At 41.8% G+C, this 21,510-nt stretch overlaps 1 protein-coding gene across 1 annotated transcript in view; it reads left to right on the top strand.

Moving 5' to 3' along the window:
• LOC126198778 (lipase 3-like) overlaps nucleotides 1-21,510 on the top strand; it is a 76,023-nt gene that overhangs the window by 40,998 nt on the left and 13,515 nt on the right. The window contains exons 6-7 of the mRNA XM_049935343.1: nucleotides 642-726; nucleotides 18,311-18,453. Of these exons, the coding sequence (XP_049791300.1) occupies nucleotides 642-726; nucleotides 18,311-18,453 (228 nt within the window). The remainder of the gene's footprint in view (nucleotides 1-641; nucleotides 727-18,310; nucleotides 18,454-21,510) is intronic.

Here is a 21,510-nt window from a genome sequence, read left to right as displayed (position 1 = left end):
ATTTGGTCAAGTGGACATATCTTTGTTAATTCCCATTTTTTCTAGCTACTTCATCTTCATTCCTTTGTGATTGTGATGTAATACTTCACGTAGTACATTGTAACTGTGGACTTTAGGCAGGTGGTCTCAACAGTAGTCTCTCTTTTTGTCAGTCATTTAACTGCTACGGTGTTTCTTGAAGGATGTGGATTTTGCCCTGCAGAGTAGCCTGTATAGAATTTGCCAGGACTACAAATGATTTTGTGTATTCCACTGTTTCCCAGTTCTCGCAGATGACAGTAGATTAACAACACATATTTGCCTAACACATAATTATTATGATGTGGAAATTATTCTACGAAGAATCAACGGAATAGTTCAATTAATGCGATCATAAGTAAGATATGTCCTAAATTTCATTGTTATTTGTAACAGGTAAACGTCATCTAAATGGACACTAGGTAAACTTTCAGGTAACAGGAAGTTGTCATGGGGGAAGACTTTAATTTGGTGCTGTAAATGTGCAAGTTGTTACCGTTTCAGTTCTTGTCAAATACTTTTGAAAATGTTTTGCTGCAGTGTTGCACACACCTGTGTGAAGGCGAATGGTGATATAAAATGATGGGTAGTGCGGCTGAGGTTTACTTGTGTGTATGTTGCAGACGATGCTGCCTGTGCTGTTGGCTCACACACCTGCAGGCGCCTCCAGTAAACAGCTGATTCACTACGGACAGGAGATCAAGAGCGGTGAGTATGTGACACTTGAGTCCTCCCAAACAGAATATAGAGCACCGAGGTTATTACTTTGGCTGTCTACTGTGTGTGTGTGTGTGTGTGTGTGTGTGTGTGTGTGTGTGTGAGAGAGAGAGAGAGAGAGAGAGAGAGAGAGAGAGAGAGAGAGATTTGGGGGGGGGGGGATGATATGTGTCATTTGTAGCCTACAGCTCCATTGATTCAGCGAAACCAAGTCCTTAGGATCGAAAAGAAAGGATATTAGTCTTTAACGGCCGTTCGACAACGAGGTCTTTGGAGAAGGAAGCACAAACTCAAATCAATGAAGGATGAGGAAGGAAATCCTTTCTAAGAAATCATTCGAGCATTTTCCGTGAGCGATTTTGGGGAATCGTGGAAAAACCAATGTCTGGATGTTAGGAGGGGGATTTGAACCGTCGTCCTCACGAATGCCAGTCTAGTGAGCTAATCACTGAGCCATTTCGTTCGGTCGTAGGGTTCACGGAGCTCTGTATCTCAAAGCGGCACACGAAGAGAATCGACTAAGTGCTGTAAAGTATAACAAGAGATAAACCAATAAGGGAGTCTACGAAGAGGATTCTGGCACCGTATGCTTGGGCGGCGAGGAAAAGAGAGAAACAGAAACGGAGAGCCTTTTGAATGTGATGTTGAAGAAAGTTGAAAAAAAGAGGATGTTTGAATTACAAAGAGCTTGATATAGGACCAAAAGGCAACGAAAGATGTACAAGGAAATCTCTTGCCTTATGCTTCTATGGGATGTGCTTAAAAGCAATCGTTTTTCATGCGAGGCTGTGTTTTGTTGACAAAAAACTAGCTAGTCCTATACTTCACAATGGGCCAATATGGACGTAATTGCCATTGTCAAATGTGCCTTGTATTGTTACACTTTCGCAAGTAAGAAACATGACAAATGTTATCGAGTCGGGTGCATTGCTTTCAATGCGTGCTCTTAAAATTAACAAAATAAAGCAAAAATCATGAAAATAAGCTGAAACGAGATTTACAAAAGTTCCTTAAAAATGACAAATGGGCACTTATGGCAGATACGGACGTTGGATGTAAGTGCTACTCTCAGATGAAGATGCTGCCAAGAAGAGGAATTCGAGGCGAGACTGAAAAAGACACTACAGTTTTTTTTTTGTTTGTCATCAGTCTACTGACTGGTTTGATGCGGCCCGCCACGAATTCCTTTCCTGTGCTAACCTCTTCATCTCAGAGTAGCACTTGCAACCTACGTCCTCAATTATTTGCTTGACGTATTCCAATCTCTGTCTTCCTCTACAGTTTTTGCCCTCTACAGCTCCCTCTAGTACCATGGAAGTCATTCCCTCATGTCTTAGCAGATGTCCTATCATCCTGTCCCTTCTCCTTATCAGTGTTTTCCACATATTCCTTTCCTCTCCGATTCTGCGCAGAACCTCCTCATTCCTTACCTTATCAGTCCACCTAATTTTCAACATTCGTCTATAGCACCACATCTCAAATGGTTCGATTCTCTTCTGCTCCGGTTTTCCCACAGTCCATGTTTCACTACCATACAATGCTGTACTCCAGACGTACATCCTCAGAAATTTCTTCCTCAAATTAAGGCCGGTATTTGATATTAGTAGACTTCTCTTGGCCAGAAATGCCTTTTTTGCCATAGCGAGTCTGCTTTTGATGTCCTCCTTGCTCCGTCCGTCATTGGTTATTTTACTGCCTAGGTAGCAGAATTCCTTAACTTCATTGACTTCGTGACCATCAATCCTGATGTTAAGTTTCTCGCTGTTCTCATTTCTACTACTTCTCATTACCTTCGTCTTTCTCCGATTTACTCTCAAACCATACTGTGTACTCATTAGACTGTTCATTCCGTTCAGCAGATCATTTAATTCTTCTTCACTTTCACCTTGTATTTTAATTCCACTCCTGAACCTTTCTTTTATTTCCATCATTGCTTCCTCGATGTACAGATTGAAGAGTAGGGGCGAAAGGCTACAGCCTTGTCTTACACCCTTCTTAATATGAGCACTTCGTTCCTGATCGTCCACTCTTATTATTCCCTCTTGGTTGTTGTACATATTGTATATGACTCGTCTCTTCGTATAGCTTACCCCTACTTTTTTCAGAATCTCGAACAGCTTGCACCATTTTATATTGTCGAAGGCTTTTTCCAGGTCGACAAATCCTATGAAAGTGTCCTGATTTTTCTTTAGCCTTGCTTCCATTATTAGCCGTAACGTCAGAATTGCCTCTCTCGTCCCTTTACTTTTCCTAAAGCCAAACTGATCGTCACCTAGCGCATTCTCAATTTTCTTTTCCATTCTTCTGTATATTATTCTTGTAAGCAGCTTCGATGCATGAGCTGTTAAGCTGATTGTGCGATAATTCTCGCACTTGTCAGCTCTTGCCGTATTCGGAATTGTGTGGATGATGCTTTTCCGAAAGTCAGATGATATGTCGCCAGACTCATATATTCTACACACCAACGTGAATAGTCGTTTTGTTGCCACATCCCCCAATGATTTTAGAAATTCTGATGGAATGTTATCTATCCCTTCTGCCTTATTTGACCGTAAGTCCTCCAAAGCTCTTTTAAATTCCGATTCTAATACTGGATCCCCTATCTCTTCTAAATCGACTCCTGTTTCTTCTTCTATCACATCAGACAAATCTTCACCCTCATAGAGGCTTTCAATGTATTCTTTCCACCTATCTGCTCTCTCCTCTGCATTTAACAGTGGAATTCCCGTTGCACTCTTAATGTTACCATCGTTGGTTTTAATGTCACCAAAGGTTGTTTTGACTTTTCTGTATGCTGAGTCTGTCCTTCCGACAATCATATCTTTTTCGATGCCTTCACATTTTTCCTGCAGCCATTTCGTCTTAGCTTCCCTGCATTTCCTATTTATTTCATTCCTCAGCGACTTGTATTTCTGTATTCCTGATTTTCCCGGAACATGTTTGTACTTCCTCCTTTCATCAATCAACTGAAGTATTTCTTCTGTTACCCATGGTTTCTTCGCAGCTACTTTCTTTGTACCTATGTTTTCCTTCCCAACTTCTGTGATGGCCCTTTTTAGAGATGTCCATTCCTCTTCAACTGTACTGCCTACTGCGCTATTCCTTATTGCTGTATCTATAGCGTTAGAGAACTTCAAACGTATCTCGTCATTCCTTAGTACTTCCGTATCCCACTTCTTTGCGTATTGATTCTTCCTGACTAATGTCTTGAACTTCAGCCTACCCTTCCTCACTACTATATTGTGATCTGAGTCTATATCTGCTCCTGGGTACGCCTTACAATCCAGTATCTGATTTCGGAATCTCTGTCTGACCATGATGTAATCTAATTGAAATCTTCCCGTATCTCCCGGCCTTTTCCAAGTATACCTCCTCCTCTTGTGATTCTTGAACAGGGTATTCGCTATTACTAGCTGAAACTTGTTACAGAACTCAATTAGTCTTAGTAGTGTAGACACTACAGTACTTACGAAATATTTTCACAAAAGGTAGGTGAAAAGAGAAATACGTAAGAAAGCAGACCAGCGCAACAAACGGAACACTCCCCAACAATTAGCAGGAAAAAAGTAGCCCGCATCTCGTGGTCGTGCGGTAGCGTTCTCGCTTCCCACGCACGGGTTCCCGGGTTCGATTCCCGGCGGGGTCAGGGATTTTCTCTGCCTCGTGATGGCTGGGTGTTGTGTGCTGTCCTTAGGTTAGTTAGGTTTACGTAGTTCTAAGTTCTAGGGGACTGATGACCATAGATGTTAAGTCCCATAGTGCTCAGAGCCATTTGGAAAAAAGTATTGGTCTGGTGCTAGTAGGACTCGCGCCCTGACGGTACCTTCTCTATTAATTAGGTATATAGACAGTTCATTAATGATGGAAATAAAGAATCTTGACGATTTTTTCCCTGTTATCGACAATGATACTGGCAAGATATCAGTCCGGGAATTCCAAGACTTTCAAGACTATTTTAATTTTAATTTTGAACAGGGATAACGAATGACAAAAGAAATATTGTTTTCGTGTGATATAACTACAGATAACGTTTCTGTGATTTATTTCTTTACTTGTACTGTGAAATCTTGCTTCTTGCCAAAGTTCATGATTCTTGGTTAACGGAAAATATCCTACACATTGTAATGAGTGACTTTGAAAGTGTCAAATTACGTGACATAAATGGCCATATCTTCTGACTGCAATGACTTACAAGCTTAACTTCTTTCATAACCAAACAACCATGGACCAACGTAAGTGACACAAATTTCAACTTGATAGATCTATCCGTTCCTGAGGAAAAGGGGCAGACGGACGGACAGACATATAACAAATGACAAATTTTGTTTTGTATGATGTATGTATAGATTCCCAATTTCTGGAGTTTTACTGTAATTGTGCTGTGAAACCTTTTTTCTTGTCAAATTTGAGTATTCTAGGCCATCTGGAGATACCCTTTAGGTCTTGGTGAGAGTATTTGCGAGTATCAAAATATGTGACGTAAATGGTAGTATCTTTTTACTGGATTGACTTAGAAGCTTACATATACTATGCCGCCTAGGGACCATAAACCTTAGTATGTGACAGAAGATTCAGCTTGAGACCTCTACCCGTTCCTGAGGAAAGGGGTCTTAACAGACCGACGGATAAACAGATAACAAACAGCAAAAAATTTTTTTTCTTGTGCTGTAGTTACAAATTAACACTTTTCGGTGTTTCCACTTAACTGTGCTGTGAAACCTTTTCACTCTCCCAGGTATACGTTCAATCAGGTGCTGGAAGGTTTCTTAACCAATTGCCGCCTATTTTTCACGGAGTGCTGCAGTGAGGGGAGGTATCGATGTCAGTCGGTGAGGCCTGGCACGGAGTCGGCAATGCAAAACATCCCAAAGATGTTCTATAGGATTCAGGTCAGGACTCTGTGCAGGCCAATCCATTACAGGGATGTTATTGTTGTGCAACTACTCCTCCACAGACGGTGCATTATTAACAGGTGCTCGATCGTGTTGAAAGATGCATTCGTCATCTCCGAATTGCTCTTCAACAGTGGGAAGCAAGAAGGTGTTTAAGACATCAATGTAGGCCTGTGCCTTGGTAGTGCCACACAAAACAACAAGGGGTGCAAGCCCCCTCCATGAAAGACACGACCACACCATAATACCACCGCCTTCGAATTTTACTGTTGGCACTACACTCGCTGGCAGATGAAGTTCACCGGTCATTCGCCATATCCACACCCTGCCATCGGATCGCCACATCGTGTACCGTGATTCGTCACTTCACACAACGTTTTTCCACTGTTCAATCGTCCAATGTTTACGCTCCTTACATCAAGCGAGGCGTCGTTTGCCATTTACCGGCGTGATGTGTGGCTTATGAGCAGCCGCTCGACCATGAAATCAAAGTTTTCTCACCTCCCGCCTAACTGTCATAGTACTTGCAGGGGATCCTAATGCAGTTTGGAATTCCTGTGCGATGGTCTGTATAGATGTTTGCCTATTACACATTACGACCCTCTTCAACTGTTGGCGGTCCCTGTCAGTCAACAGACGAAGTCGACCCGTACGCTTCTGTGCTGTACGTGTCCCTTCAGGTTTCCACTTCACTATAACATCGGAAACAGTGGACCTAGGGATGTTTAGGAGTATGGAAATCTCGCGTACCGACGTATGACACGTTCGAAGTCCGTGAGTTCCGCGGAGTGCCCCAATCTGCTCTCTCACGGTGTATAATGACTACTGAGGTCGCTGATATGGAGTACCTGGTAGTAGGTGGCAGCACAATACACCTAATATGAAAAACGTATGTTTTTGGGGTGTCCGGATACATTGATACATTTTATCGCATAGTGCATAAACATCAACTTAATACTTCCACCCTTTCCCGACAAAAGGGGTTTTTAACCATCGGACAGACAGACAGGAAGACAGAGAACAGAGTGATCCTATAAGGGTTCCGTTTTTACCGACCGAGGTACGGAAGTCTAAAAAAAGGAAAGATTGTGTGAGAATTAAAGCATCTGCACACGCTAAAATACGGTGATGGAGAGACGTCTGCGGGTTCGTGAGTTGTTACTCGTTCAAACGCTCATTACCGGTTAGAACGTACCTTTCACCGAAGTAATAATTTTAATGTAGGTGAGCAAAAGCTAAGTTTGTTCAGTTTGAGGAAACCAAACGAACAACAAGTTAGGCGACACTGTCTGTGGCAGGCTGCTCGAATCTGCGCGCGCGATGGCCGGTTTGGGTAAAACGGCGCAGGGTAACGATTTTTTTAACAATTATTTAACACCACAGCCTCCCTTTCGATACTCTTCAAGCTTTCCAGACTGTTTCCGACCATCCTGTGTATTACTAAACTGCTAACTCGGTTCGTGGGGTTCATGGTTCATGATGTACAGTCCCACATGCAGGTTCACTACCTAACGGATCCTAGGGGCAAAAAAAATTTAGGATTTCATGTAATTATTGACAAAATTTAAAAATTCACATTGTTGTCATAATCTACTCATAAATATTCAAAATCATATGTTAAAGGTTTAACACAGTAAGACAAGTCTTACATTTAGAAACTGTATATACCTCTTGAATCAATGTAGCTCATGCCGTGGAAATAACCAGACTGTATTAATATATTATTTGAAACTGAGAGCACTTAGGGGCTTGCAACAAACTTTACACTTTATGAAACTTTTTCTCCCTGATATCCCCCACAGATTGCTGAAAGGAAAAAAAGTTTAGCCCTTACGACGTTTTTGCTGTTCGTGCAGTAAAACTGCCGCATCAGGCAAGACGTTTTAGTTTATTGCTTCTTTACTACTGACTCTATTCGCACCACACTGTGCACACAGTAACCACATACGCAGGTGAATGTACCTGCAAGATTATCGCATTGTACATACATACGTCAGGAGATATGACGTCGTAAATATCGAGATGCGTGACGAACTAGCTTCTGCTTAAAGTGGTGCGAAAATTACCCATACTACACTTATCCACCGTTTGATAATGACAGCACTTAGCGACGACCAACAAATTTTAAAAATAATTTCAAGCCTTGTTATTGTTGTGTTCTTCAGTCCAGAGACTGGTTTGATGCAGCTCTCCATGCTACTCCATCCAGTGCAAGCTTCTTCATCTCCGAGCAACTAATGCAACTTACATACTTCTGAATCTGCTTAGTATATTCATCCCTTGGTCTCCCTCTACGATTTTTACCCTCCACGCTTCCCTCCAATACTAAATTGCTGATCCCTTGATACCTCAGAACCGATCCCTTCTTCTAGTAAGGGTGTGCCACAAACTCCTCTTCTCCCCAATTCTATTCAATACCTCCTCATTAGTTATGTGATCTACCCAACTAATCTTCAGCATTCTGCTGTAGCACCACATTTAGAAAGCTTCTATTCTCTTCTTGTCCAAACTATTTATCCTTCATGTTTCACTTCCATACATGGCTACAGTCCATACAAATACTTTCAGAAACGACTTCCTGACACTTAAATCTATACTCGATGTTAACAAATTTCTCTTCTTCAGAAACGCTCTCCTTGCCATTGCCAGTCTACATTTTATATCCTCTCTACTTCGACCATCACCAGTTATTTTGCTTCCCAAATAGCAAAACTCCTTTACTACTTTAAGTGCCTCTTTTCCTAATGTAATTCCCTCAGCATCACACGACTTAATTCGACTACATTCCATTATCCTCGTTTTGCTTTTGTTGATGTTCATCTTATATCCTCCTTTCAAGACACTGTCCATTCCGTTCAACTGCTTTTCCAAGTCCTTTGCTGTATCTGACAGTATTACAATGTCATCGGCGAACCTCAAAGTTTTTATTCCTTCTCCATTTATTTTAATTCCTACTGCTTATTTATTTTTTGCTTCCTTTACTGCTTGCTCAATATACAGATTGATTAACATCGGGGATAGGCTACAACCCTGTCTCACTCGCTTCACAATCAGTGCTTCCCTTTCATGCCCCTTGGCTCTTATAACTGCCATTTGGTTTCTGTACAAATTGTAAAAAGCCTTTCGCTCCCTTATTTTACCCCAGCCCCCTTCAGAATTTGAAAGAGAGTATTCCAGTTTACGTTGTCAAAAGCTTTCCTTAAGTCTACAAATGCTAGAAACGTAGGTTTGCGTTTCCTTAATCTTTCTTCTGAGGTAAGTCGTAGGGTCAGTATTGCCTCACGTGTTCCAACATTTCTACGGAATCCAAACTGATCTTCCCCGAGGTCGGCTTCTACCAGTTTTTCCATTCGTCTGTAAAGAATTAGCGTTAGTATTTTGCAGCTGTGACTTATTAAACTGATAGTTCGGTAATTTTCACATCTGTCAACACCTGCTTTCTTAGGGATTGGAATTATTATATTGTTCTTGAAGTCTGAGGGTATGTCGCCTGTATCATACATCTTGCTCACCAGATGGTAGAGTTTTGTCAGGACTGGCTCTCCCAAGGCTGTCAGTAGTTCTAATGGAATGTTGTCTACTCCGGGGGCCTTGTTTCGACTTAGGTCTTTCAGTGCTCTGTCAAAGTCTTCATGCAGTATCGTATCTCCAATTTCATCTTTATCTACATCCTCTTCCATTTCCATAATATTGCCCTCAAGTACATCGCCCTTGTGTAGACTCTCTATATGCTCCTTCCACCTTTCTGCTTTCCCTTCTTTGCTTATAACTGGTTTTCCATCTGAGCTCTTGATACTCGTGCAGGTGGTTCTCTTGTCTCCAAAGGTCTCTTTAATTTTCCTGTAATCAGTATCTATCTTACCCCTAGTGATATATGCCTCTACATCCTTACTTTTGTATTCTAGCCACCCCTGCTTAGCCATTTTGCACTTCCTGTCGATCTCGTTTTTGAGGCGTTTGTTTCTTATTCGCCTGCGTCATTAGTGCATTTTTATACCTTATCCTTTCATCAGTTAAATTCAGTATCTCTTCCGTTACCCAAGGATTTCTACCAGCCTTCTTCTTTTTACCTACTTGATCCTCTGCTGCCTTCAGTGTTTCGTCTCTCAAAGCTACCCATTCTTCTTCTACCGTATTTGTTTCCCCCATTCTTGTCAATCGTTCCCTAATACTCTCTCTGAAACGCTCTACAAACTCTGGTTCTTTCAGTTTATCCAGGTCCCATCTCCTTAAATTCTCTCCTTTTTGCAGTTTCATCAGTTTTAATCTACAGTGCATAACCAATAGATTGTGGTCAGAGTCCACATCACCCCCTGGAAGTGTCTTACAATTTAAAACCTGGCTGCTAAATCTCTGTATTACCATTATATAATCAATCTGAAACCTTCCAGTGTCTCCATGCCTTCTTTCATGTATACAACCTTCTTTCATGATTCTTAAACCAAGTGTTAGCTGTGATTAAATTATGCTCTATGCAAAATTTTACCCGGCGGGTTTCTCTTTCATTCCTTACCCCCAGCCCATATTCACCTACTACTGTTCCTCCTCTTCCTTTTCCTTCTATCGATTTCCAGCCCCCTATGACTATTAAATTTTCATCTCCCTCTACTATCTGTATAATGTCTTGTATCGCATCATACATTTCTTCAATGTCTTCATCATCTGCGGAGTTAGTTGGCATATAAGCTTGTACTACAACGGTAGGCGTGGACTTTGTGTCTATCTTGGCTACAATAATGCGTGCACTGTGCTGTTCGTAGTAGTTTACCCGCGCTCCTATTTTGTATCCATGATTAAAGCTTCTCCTACCTTACCCCTATTTGATTTTGCATTTATAACCCTGAATTCACTTGACCAGAAGTCCTGTTCCTCCTGCTACCGAACCTCACTAATTCCTACTATATCTAAATTTATCCTATCCAATTCCCTTTTTATATTTTCTAATCTACCTGCCCGATTAAGAGGTCTGACATTCCACTCTCCGATCAGCAGAATGCAGTTTTCTTTCTCCCTATAATGAGGTCCTCCAGAGTAGTCCCAGCCCGAAGATCCAAATGAGGAACTATTTTATCTTCGGATTATTTTACCCAAGAGGACGCCATCATTTAACCATACAGTAGCGCTGCATGCCCTCGGGAAAAATTACGGCTGTAGTTTCCCCTTGCTTTAAGCCTTATCTAAACATTTTCTTGCTCACGTGCTTAAAGTCAGGTATTTAACACATTAAATCATTCTTAAAGGAAGAGTGAAGTTTTTTTATACATGGAAGTTCGATGCTCTATATTATCGGGGATTTATTGTCATTGTTCGAACCTACCAATGATTTGTTGACAATGTTCTGAGAGGAAGGTTGTAAATGTCTCAATTTCTGCAGTTAAGGGGAATTTAACAAGTAACATAGCGATTATAAATGGAACAGCAATCCACGGAACTAAATCAATTTCTTCATTGATATAATCAGTCCGAAATAATACATCTAAAGCAGTATAGTTAAAAAATTAGACAAATGTCTGTGTTGCAGCTTCGCGCAATCAGTGTACACATACGTGAAATTATTGTCCAGACACTGAAATATCAGCTTGTTGCAAAACATGAACAATGCTCTTCATCACGAAACAAAATCGTTTCATATCTGTTTGATTAACGAGTTACGGTTACCAATGAACTGTAACTTTTTCTTGTCATTTACTTTACCCACCATTGAGCTGTTTGGCAGTTCCCCTTCATGCCTCTACAAGCTGCTATTATCACATACCTTAATACAAGACTAACTTCGCAGTTTTTCTACAAAAAAGACTGAATGGACAGCCCTTACTTAGAAACTGTATAAGTGTGTGGATTCCGTATCATGCTGGACTAACAGGGGACTTCGAGTGCATACACTACCTGATAAAAAGTGTCCGGACACCCATTAGTGGACACCAGTACAGGGTGAGTTCACCCTTCCCCATGGTGGTGGCTTGAACTCTACAGGAGGCATCTTCAGTGAGGCACCTGATTGACTGTGGAGAAATGACAGAGCCTTCTTCCTCGAGAGTCGAATCCGGAGAAAGAAGTGGGTTAGGACGCTGGGGTCTGGAGCGAAGACGACGTTCTTATTAATCCCAAAAGTATTCTATTGGGTTTAGATCACACTCTGGGAAGATCAGTCCACTTTACGAATGTTATTGTCCCAAACCATAGCCTCACAGACATTGCTTTATGCCAGGGTGTACTGAAATGCTGATACGGACAACCATCGTCTCCTTACTGTTCCTCTGCTGAACGCAGTGTGAAATGGTAATTAGGAGATTAAAAAACAGTGAGAGTAGGACGCGCGTTCTAGGGTTCCGTGCAAACTTTATTATGTGGCTCAAATGTCTGGCTTAAGTCTGTCTATTGGATACCATTTCAGCACCTTGCGTGTCCCTAACCCAACACGGTTATCCACCCTGGGAAAGTAGACGTACAGTTAAACGCTGAATTCCAACCACGTGTTGTTTCTAGAAACTTCTCACATTGTTGGGAGGTGAAGGCTAGGTTAAAACAAAGACTTGAAAATAAATCAGTTACCCAACTAGGATTTGATCCCAGCTCCTTTTAGCTTCCAAGCAAGCACTTTACCGCTAGCCCAATAGGCCCCAGACATAAGTCAGCAGTTCATCTGTTTATATATGATGTTTTTGGAGAACGAAAATCTCTATAAATCAACACTGATTCCGCTGACAGAAATTTTGCGGAACTCAGCTCGCTCTGTTCCCCCATCCTTCTTTCCACGAACAATACGAGACTGGAATAGAAGGGAGAACCGATAGAGGTACTCAAGGTACCCTCCGCCACACACCGTCAGGTGGCTCGCAGAGCATGGATTTAGATGTAGATGTAGAGATCCATAGCGATGCAGACAACGGCGTTCAGGTTGTGGCCGTGTTCTTTGACTCCAGGAAAGCATTTCACACTGACGGTTACTCGCATTCGGATGGACGACGGTTAAAGCCCGCGTCCGACTATCCTGATTTAGGTTTTCCGTGATTTTCCCTAAATCGCTTTAGACAAATGCCGAGATGGTTCCTTGCGAAGGGCACGGCCGACTCTTTCCCATCCGTTCCTAACCCAACGAGACCGATGATCTCGCTGTTTGGTCCTCTCCCCCAAATTAACCAGCTAACCAACCAACCGCCGGCTAGTGAAAAGAATACGAGCTTATCGTGTATAGGAGCAGATTTTCTACTAGATTCAAGATTTCTTTGCAGACAGAACTCAACACGTCGCTCTTAACGGAACAAAATCGACAGAGGTAAAGCTAATTTCCAGAGTATCCCAAGGAAGTGTGATCGGACCGATACTGTTTGCAATGTATATAAATGATCTAGTAGAAAGTGTCCGATGCTCTTTAAGGCTGTTCGCAGATGAAGTGGTTGTGTATAAGAAAGTAGGAAAGGCAGAACATAATAACGATTTGCTGAATGACACCCAAAGAAATGATGAATGGTGCAGGCTCTGGCATTTGACCTTGAACGAAAATAAAGGTAACATATTGCGCATACATGGGAAAAGAAAGCCACTACTCTACAATTACACTATTGATGAGAAACTGCTAGAAACAGTACCTACCATAAAATATCTAGGAGTAATTATCCTGAGCGACCTTAAGTGGAATGTCCACATAATGCAAATAGTAAGAAAAGTAGATGCCAGACTGAATTCAGTTGGAGACTCTTAAGGAAATGTAACTTATCCATGTAAAAAGTGCCTTATAAGGCGCTTGTTCGACCGATTCTTGAGTATTGTTCATCAATATGGGATCCTTACCAGGTAGGACTGTTAGAAGCGACAGAGAAGATCCAAAGAAGAGCAACGCGTTTCATCGAAGAAGTAGCTTGGTCGCGCAAGAGCGTTACCGAGATGCTCAACAAACTCCACTGGCACACGTTATAAGAGATGCGTTGTGCATCACGGAGAGATTTGCTATTGAAATTTCGAGAGAGCGCTTAGCAGGGAGACAGTAATTAAAAAAACTGAGCAGTTAGTTGCCAAATTATAAAGCTGTATACTAATTGCGTTTTAGTTTAAGTACGTTTAAAGTTGACCTCGCATGAAACTGACTGTTACTGATAATTAATAAACGACTGAAAATACCAACTGACTGTATTTCCATAGACAGTCCGGCTGTTAGTGCAAAATATCTGGCTAAATATAACGCCGAGTTGGGCTTTTCTACTAGGCTGGTGCATAAGTTCGTGGTGTTTTTGTTTTGCATGTTGATATTATGTTTGCTTTGGGTTCATTTATCGATTGTTATTTTATGTTTGTAGTTCACTGTTGCTATTTGAGTTTGACAGTTCTCCTTAAATAATGAAAGTTTGACTGATATACTGTTTCTAATAATAATCGTAATACAAATTTGAACTGTCGTACTGAGAAGGCAAGCCTTAAACACTGGTAAAGTGAATAATCTGACTGCAATAATTTTGAACGGTATAAGCTGCCTGAGTAATGAACTTTGACATGAAAACTACGACCTGGTTTTGCAAAACTGATCCCGGATCCCAGAACTAAAACTGATACAGAACACAGAAAAATGAAATTGTCTCTGAATGACAAATTCCTGTTTGAATAAAATGTCCCCCTCGATAGTTGAGTGGTCAGCGCGGCCGTATGCTCCGCAATGGTGCCCGGGTTCGATTTCCGGCTGGGTGGGAGATTTTCTCCGCTCGGGGACTGGGTGTTGTGCTGTCTTCATTATCATAACATCCCCATCGACACGCAAGTCGCCGAAGTGGCGTCAACTCAAAAGACTTGCACCAGGCGACTGGTCTACCCGACGGGAGGCCGTAGCCACACGACATTTCATTTCATTGAATAAAAAAAAAAAAAACCTCAGAATATTTAGTCCTTACCTCCATTCTGCGCAAATCTGGGTAACGCGTTACAGTACTGCTCTGTCTTGCGCGCCGTTATGCTAAAGCTGCAAATTGCTATATCTACACAGAGACACTCGTGAGGTTCTCTATTCTTAAAAAACTAAAAACTAAATCGAAGTATTTTCGGAACACACTTGGTTCCTTTTCCTTATTGAAAAACAATGATCAATTAAAAATTGTAAGAGAAAGGTAGGTGAAAATAATAAAAAAGTGACTTCAAAAAAATTATCTTATAATTCCTCTTCACGTAAATAAAAGATTCCATTACACTTCCTCCCCCTCCTCAGATCAGTTGTCATTACATAATCATCTTAATTAAACACATCGATAAATTTAGGCTTTACATTTGAAACATAACATTACAGCTGCTTCCTCACTTTCATACAGCTAACCACTATCTGCTACTGCCTATGCGCACACCAAAGATGATAACCTTACTCTGCGATACAGCTGACAACATCGCTCCTCGCTCACATATAACAGCTCGAGAGCAAAGATATGACATTATTGTGCAATAGATTAATACTCAAATGACACCTGTTAAGTTTATAAATCGTCATTTCATCATATGGAGATAGCGAATGGACTGTGGCCACTAGAAAATGGAAGGCCAAGTGGAGGAATCGGATCCTGCCTCGGGCATGGATGTGTGTGATGTCCTTAGGTTAGTTAGGTTTAACTAATTCTAAGTTCTAGGGGACTAATGACCTCAGAAGTTGAGTCCCATAGTGCTCATAGCCATTTGAACCATTTTTTGGAGGAATCGGAAACATTTCCGACATATCCTTCTGACTGAATTCAATAGAGAAGCAACAGCAGCGGAGAGCCAGAAACATTTGCGCCGTGTATGAGGAAAATGCTGTTTGACAGAGCAGTGCAAGAAAATGGTTTCTCGTTTTAAGAAGATTCGTTTTGATGGTAGGAACTTTCTGTGTTCAGGAAGACATTCGGGATTTGATTAAGATAGTTTAAAGGGATTAATCCAGGATGCAGCAAGTCATTGTGGTCAAGAACTGGCAGATGTGATGAACTGTCATCATTCGTGTGACATTTGCATGCAATGGGGACGGTTCAAAAATCGAGTGCATGTTTACTGCATGCACTAAACCAAAATCACAAAAAACAGCGGGTGGCCTCATGTGCATCTCTGCTTGCCTGTCATCCATTGGCACATGAACAACACCTACCATTCATCTCCTGTATCATTACTGGCGACAAGAAATGGTGTCTTTATGGTAACATATGGAAAAAGAAAGAAATAGTTGAACCAAAACAAAGCAGCAACTCGCCGTACAAAGACATGCGAGCGTCCACAACAGATAATGTAATGCATCTGGTGGAACAGCCACGATGTGGTGTACTACGAATTGGTTACCCGAGGTGTAACGCCTCTGCTGATATTTACTGTCAACAAATGAGACGTCTTGCAGACGCAATGCGAGCCACAACGACCAGGAAGACTGCGTCAAGTGATGTTATTCCACGATAACACCCGCCCGCATTCTGCTAGACTGACAAAAAACACTGGGTTGGGAAGTCATTCGGCACCCACCTTATTCACCTAATCTTATGCCCTCGGGTTTTAACCTTTTCCTCTCTCTATCGAACAACCTTCAAGCACCTTTCCGAAAATGGCTTGACGAATTCTTCGCCTCAAAACCACTTTATTTCTACAGTCGCAAAATCGAGAAGTTATCCCAGCGTTCGTAGACTGTTGTAACTAGTAAAGGAGAAATACAGGGTGTTTCAGAAGTGATGGTCAATAATTCAGACAAGGAAAGTACAAGCCAAAAGTAGCTACAAAGCTCCAATAAACATGGGTCCACAAATCTACCGTTGTCGAGATACAACACATTTTCTGTTGCGGTTCCTCAGTACCTAGGAACACATGGTATCTTCAAACGTTAGAGCAGGCGTTCGAAATGTTGTCCATGCGCTAAATGCAACATTGAACTCGTCTCTGAAATGAGATGCGAATCCTCTCAGGCAGTCCTGGAGAATTCTTTAAATGCTGGAAGGTTGCTTCAATCCGCCAGTGTAATTTCTCATGAGAGTTGACCTCGGTAGCGTAGAACAAGCTTTTGACATGATCGCACACACAGGAATACATGGGATTTAAATTCGGGGACCTTGGAGGCCATGGCACAGGCCCTCCTCTACCTACCCACTTAGAAGTCGGCGCACTCTTAAATGAAAGTTTGCTGGAACACCGCCATGCATGAACCACATGTCCAGGTGTTGGTTCAGTGGTACTTCCAGATGGAAGTACAGTCCGCAGAATGCGCATATAGTGCTGTCCTGTTTGTCTCTGCGGTAAGGAAGTGTGTTTCAGTTATGCGGTCTCCGAGCAGTCCTGTCCAGACGTTCAACGAGTAACGCTGCTGATGTCGTGGTACGTGTGTTGAATTAGGATTGACATCGGCCCAAATATGGCAGTTACGGTAGTTATAAAAACCGTCACGGGTAAATCCAGCCTCATCCGTGAACAGAATACTGCCTACAAACTGGGGCTTCAGGGTACATTGTTGTTGCACCCATTAGCAGAAATTCTGTCTAGGAGGGAAGTCTGCATTGTGTAGGGCTTTCACTCGCTGGAAATGATGTGGATAGAGTATTTGCCGATGTAACATCCGCCGCACACTGCTTTGACTCAGAACATGTTCTTGGGTAGCAATCCTCCTTGTTGAAGTATGCGGACGTTCGTGTATAGTGCAAACACCCTTTCCTCAGCATCGTGTTTATGGATCTGGATCGACCTTCTCCTACATGGTGTGCGAAACTCCCAGTTTCTCTAAGGCGCTGAAGTAACTGGCTAAATGTACGCCTGTTGGGCTGTTTGCGGAGAGCAAAATCTTCTTCACACAATCGTGCAGCCTCAAGGGCACTGCCATTCGCTTCGCCATACATGAAGTGCATGTAAGCGTACTCTTCACTGGTGTAACCTCTGTCCATGGTGCATTCTCTTTAGTAACTGATTGTGAGGCCGGTACGGCACAGTGCACGGCGGGGGAAGAGGAAGTAGTACGCTTGCGTAAACAAACAGCTAGTCAGTCCCAGACCTTGAGATACCAATGTAAATACCGTGGTATCCAGCAGCGTTTGCAGCTGGTTCCCAACTCGAATTAGTGCGATAACTCGGCAATGGTTGATTTGCTAAACATTGTTTATTGGAGCCTTTTAACTACTTTTGGCCTGTACCTTCCATGTGTGAATTATTGACCATCACTTCTTAAACACTCTGAATTGTTGCTGACTAAAGTCTCTGTTATGTGTAACCTATGGAAAAACACTACGAACTTATGGACCAACCCAATATTTTTGGTTCAAATGTTCAAATGTGTGTGAATTCCTAAGGGACCAAACTGCTGAGGTCAGCGGTCGCTAGACTTACACACTACTTAAACTAACATATGCTAAGAACAATACACACACCCATGCCCGAGGGAGAACTCGAACCTCCGGCGGGAGGGTCCGCGCAGTCAGTGACATGGGGCCTCGAACCGCGCGGCCACTCCGCGCGGCAATATTTTTGGACCTAGCAAACCTAGGCGAGGGTATTTCAGCGCGTTCCCGGAATGCAGACGCATACCTACATATAAACAAAAAATAATAGTGTAGCTTTATTTTTTCGGGCGAAAGTTAAAACTTTGTTACTACCCCCCGTAGTATTGATTTGTGGAGTGTAAGCGTGTCTGCAGAACAGGTTGGAACATTCTCATTTAGCAAAAATAAATTTAGCTAACGTCCAGACAAGTTCGTGAACGCCGCGTACCGTTGCAGGTTACTTCCGGCAGTACGACTACGGAATGATGGGGAACATCCAGAGGTACGGCAGCATCGCCCCGCCAGACTACGACCTCAGCAAGGTGACCGCTAAGGTGGCGCTGCACTACAGCAACAACGACTGGTGCGCCGACGTCCAGGTAAGCGCCGTCGATCCGCACCTATTCCTCGATAAAAAAAAAAAACAAAAAACAAAATAGTAAGCAAAGGAAAGTAAACAAACTATAAGCAAAAAAAGACAGTCGAAAATTCGAGAAAGTGGATGTTACCTGTTTCCATTTGTCTGCGCACACAATATGGTTGCGGCAGCAACAGTTAGACGCTTCCGTTCTGGATGTATTTATGCGCTGCACCTCAACGTGCAAGACTGGATAAGCTTAGCAGAGTTGGAAAACTCTTATCAGTTTTTTATGCAACTTTTTTAGGACATTCTGGCGCGTAAAATAACGCGCCTGACAGAGTAATGACGCGATTTTTGCATTACCAGACGCAAGCGTCGACTGCAACTGACCGTACCAACTGGCACCTGAGGCAGCAGAGCCTTAGGACTACAGTTGACAGAAAAACAGGCGTGAACAAGCTCATTCTCTGGTGGACGCTCTGGTAGCAATCCTGCAAACAAGTAGCTGTCTATCCATTTAGTAATCTGATCTAGGCAGAGTTTCCAGTTGTTTACTTTCCCAATGTAGAGCACTCTTCTGTGCCAAGAAAACGTCAACACTGAGGGAAAAGTCAATATTTACGCAGACACAGAGACATTAACTTCATGATCTGCCAAACAACAGTTCTCACATTCGGTAAGAACAAAAGCTGAACTAGTGAATTAAAATTTGTGCCAAGGCTGGGGCTTGAACCGGGGTCTGCTGCTTACTTGGTGGATGTTTTACATACTACATCAACCTGGCCTTGTGGCTAAAATAGCCAACCTCGTGTAGAGGTCTGCCCAATAAACGAAAGAACCAAATTCAAATTCTGGCCTTGGCCCAAATTCCAGTTCATTATTTCAGCTTTTGTCCCTATCGAAGATAAAGTTGAGATTCAGTATGACTCGAGGAAAATGTAACTACATCCTTTCAATTCTCACATTGTTCTATGGAACATCCATTAGTTCTCTGGGTTTTCCATGAATCTGTCAACAATCAGACTGTAATTTTTGATTGTTACTTGGTAAATGTCTGTGCCAGTAGTGTTTAAATAATAACACAATTTACAGTGAGTGAATAAAAGGGAAAGCTGTGAATGAGTCCGTAAAACAAGTAAATTTCCGTAATAAGAGGCCTTTGGTTATGTAGATCAGGCATGAGCAACCTTTGGTCCGCAGCTCGTGGTCGTGCGGTAGCGTTCTCGCTTCCCACGCCCGGGTTCGATTCCCGGCGGGGTCAGGGATTTTCTCTGCCTCGTGATGACTGGGTGTTGTGTGCTGTCCTTAGGTTAGTTAGGTTTAAGTAGTTCTAAGTTCTAGGGGACTGATGACCATAGATGTTAAGTCCCATAGTGCTCAGAGCCATTTGAACCATTTGAGCAACCTTTGGTAACCTGTGGGGTTGAATCAGATGTGTACTTATTTAAGCTTATGATATTACTGATGAATGGAAATAGTTTTTGCAGTTGTTCATTGAAGGACCACTTGCGCTTCTTTGAACTCACTCTTGCCGGGAAGTATGGTTATTGATGAATAACTATACTTCACCAAGGAAATGTAGTGTAACATTACGTAGCACACAATCCAATATGAAGTTTCTCACGTTCAGATGGGATGTGGTGATAGAAACCAGTTTTGTGCCTTGTGCGCATCAATGTAAGTGGGTAATCATTAGTGAGAGTACAAACTCTTTGACACAAAGTTTCGCCAACTGAAATGAAACTAGTAATAAAATATATCGATATGGGTGAAATAAATATATAATTGAGCAGTCCTTGATCTACGATATTTCAGAACTGGCGCAAAAACTTGGTAGTAGCGCCGTCGAGCGTTTGAAGTAGGACAGTTTTCTGAAGAGTTTGATGTATAGAACATATTTGTTTGAGGAAATGTAAGACAAGTTATTTGGTGTTAAGTGTGCCAAAGAGTAGGACCACGCCTCTTCACACATCATTCTTCTATTGAATGTCACTGCATGTCGCTCTATGGAGTTCAAACATGAGTATTTTGTAATGGAAACCATCAAACCTATATTCAGGAGAGTGGAAATTAAAATGCCCTTTGGTGCCTACTCCCAGTTGGCTGGTCTGACATCCTACGCCCCTTAAAAAAGGACTCATAATTAATACTGGGCGGGATTATTTGTGACCGGGAGAATAACAAGTCTTCAAAAAATTTTGCGCTCTTCATTGCCTATTAGCTAATAACTTTATCTTTTGTGTGTTATAAAATTAAGTACAGGAAACATAAAACCAGCAAAGATAAGAGACAAGCAAGACAGTACAATTTCTTCAATTCTTAGGGTCCAGCATTTTTTCTCTCTAATCTTGCTATAGCCTTTATGGCATGCCTTCCTTTCTGCGAAAGAATCTGTTAAAAACGAAATAGGCCTTTATAATATACAGTGAGACTATTTTAGCACAAACGGTCATTTTTATGTACCTCATTTACGTAAATAATATGACAGAATATAATTAAAAAAGTATCAGTATCAAATGCCTATTAGGCATATTACAAACAGTAAGTTTTATGTTAGGAAATAGTTTCACATTTCATTCATAAGCTCCAGTTTCTCAAAAATGAAATCGAAAAGCAGCAGTGCGAAATTTTTATATAAATTTGGAATCGTCGTATTCTTCTATATAGACTCCTTCCTCGTTCTAACAAACAATATTGTCATCACTAATTCTGTAACTATTCCTACTATTGTCAAAACTTATTCTCTGGTTAACTTCACGAACCCTGCAAGACTCACCGGTTTAGTTATTCCACGTTTATTTTCCGGTTAGGCGTTATTATGTGTTTGTACAACGCGCTTTTCGAGCTATTCCGAGAATAAAACTTAAGCGCCTGCTAACCGGGAACTGTACAACTGACCCTTAGGAGTGTAGCGATTTGGCAAAAATTTTCTGTCGGAATTTCATTTTCCTGAATACAATGAGAAGATTATATGTAATCTTTCTTATCTTTTATTCCGGTTAGTCGTTTGTTTGGACTCTGGTAGTTGAGCCTATGGCTTTCGATAATAATTGTAACAACGCTTATCATTCGCATA

The sequence above is a fragment of the Schistocerca nitens genome, chromosome 8 (genome assembly GCF_023898315.1).
Source record: "Schistocerca nitens isolate TAMUIC-IGC-003100 chromosome 8, iqSchNite1.1, whole genome shotgun sequence".
Lineage (NCBI taxonomy): Eukaryota > Metazoa > Arthropoda > Insecta > Orthoptera > Acrididae > Schistocerca > Schistocerca nitens.
This window is presented reverse-complemented; position numbering and strand designations above follow the sequence as displayed.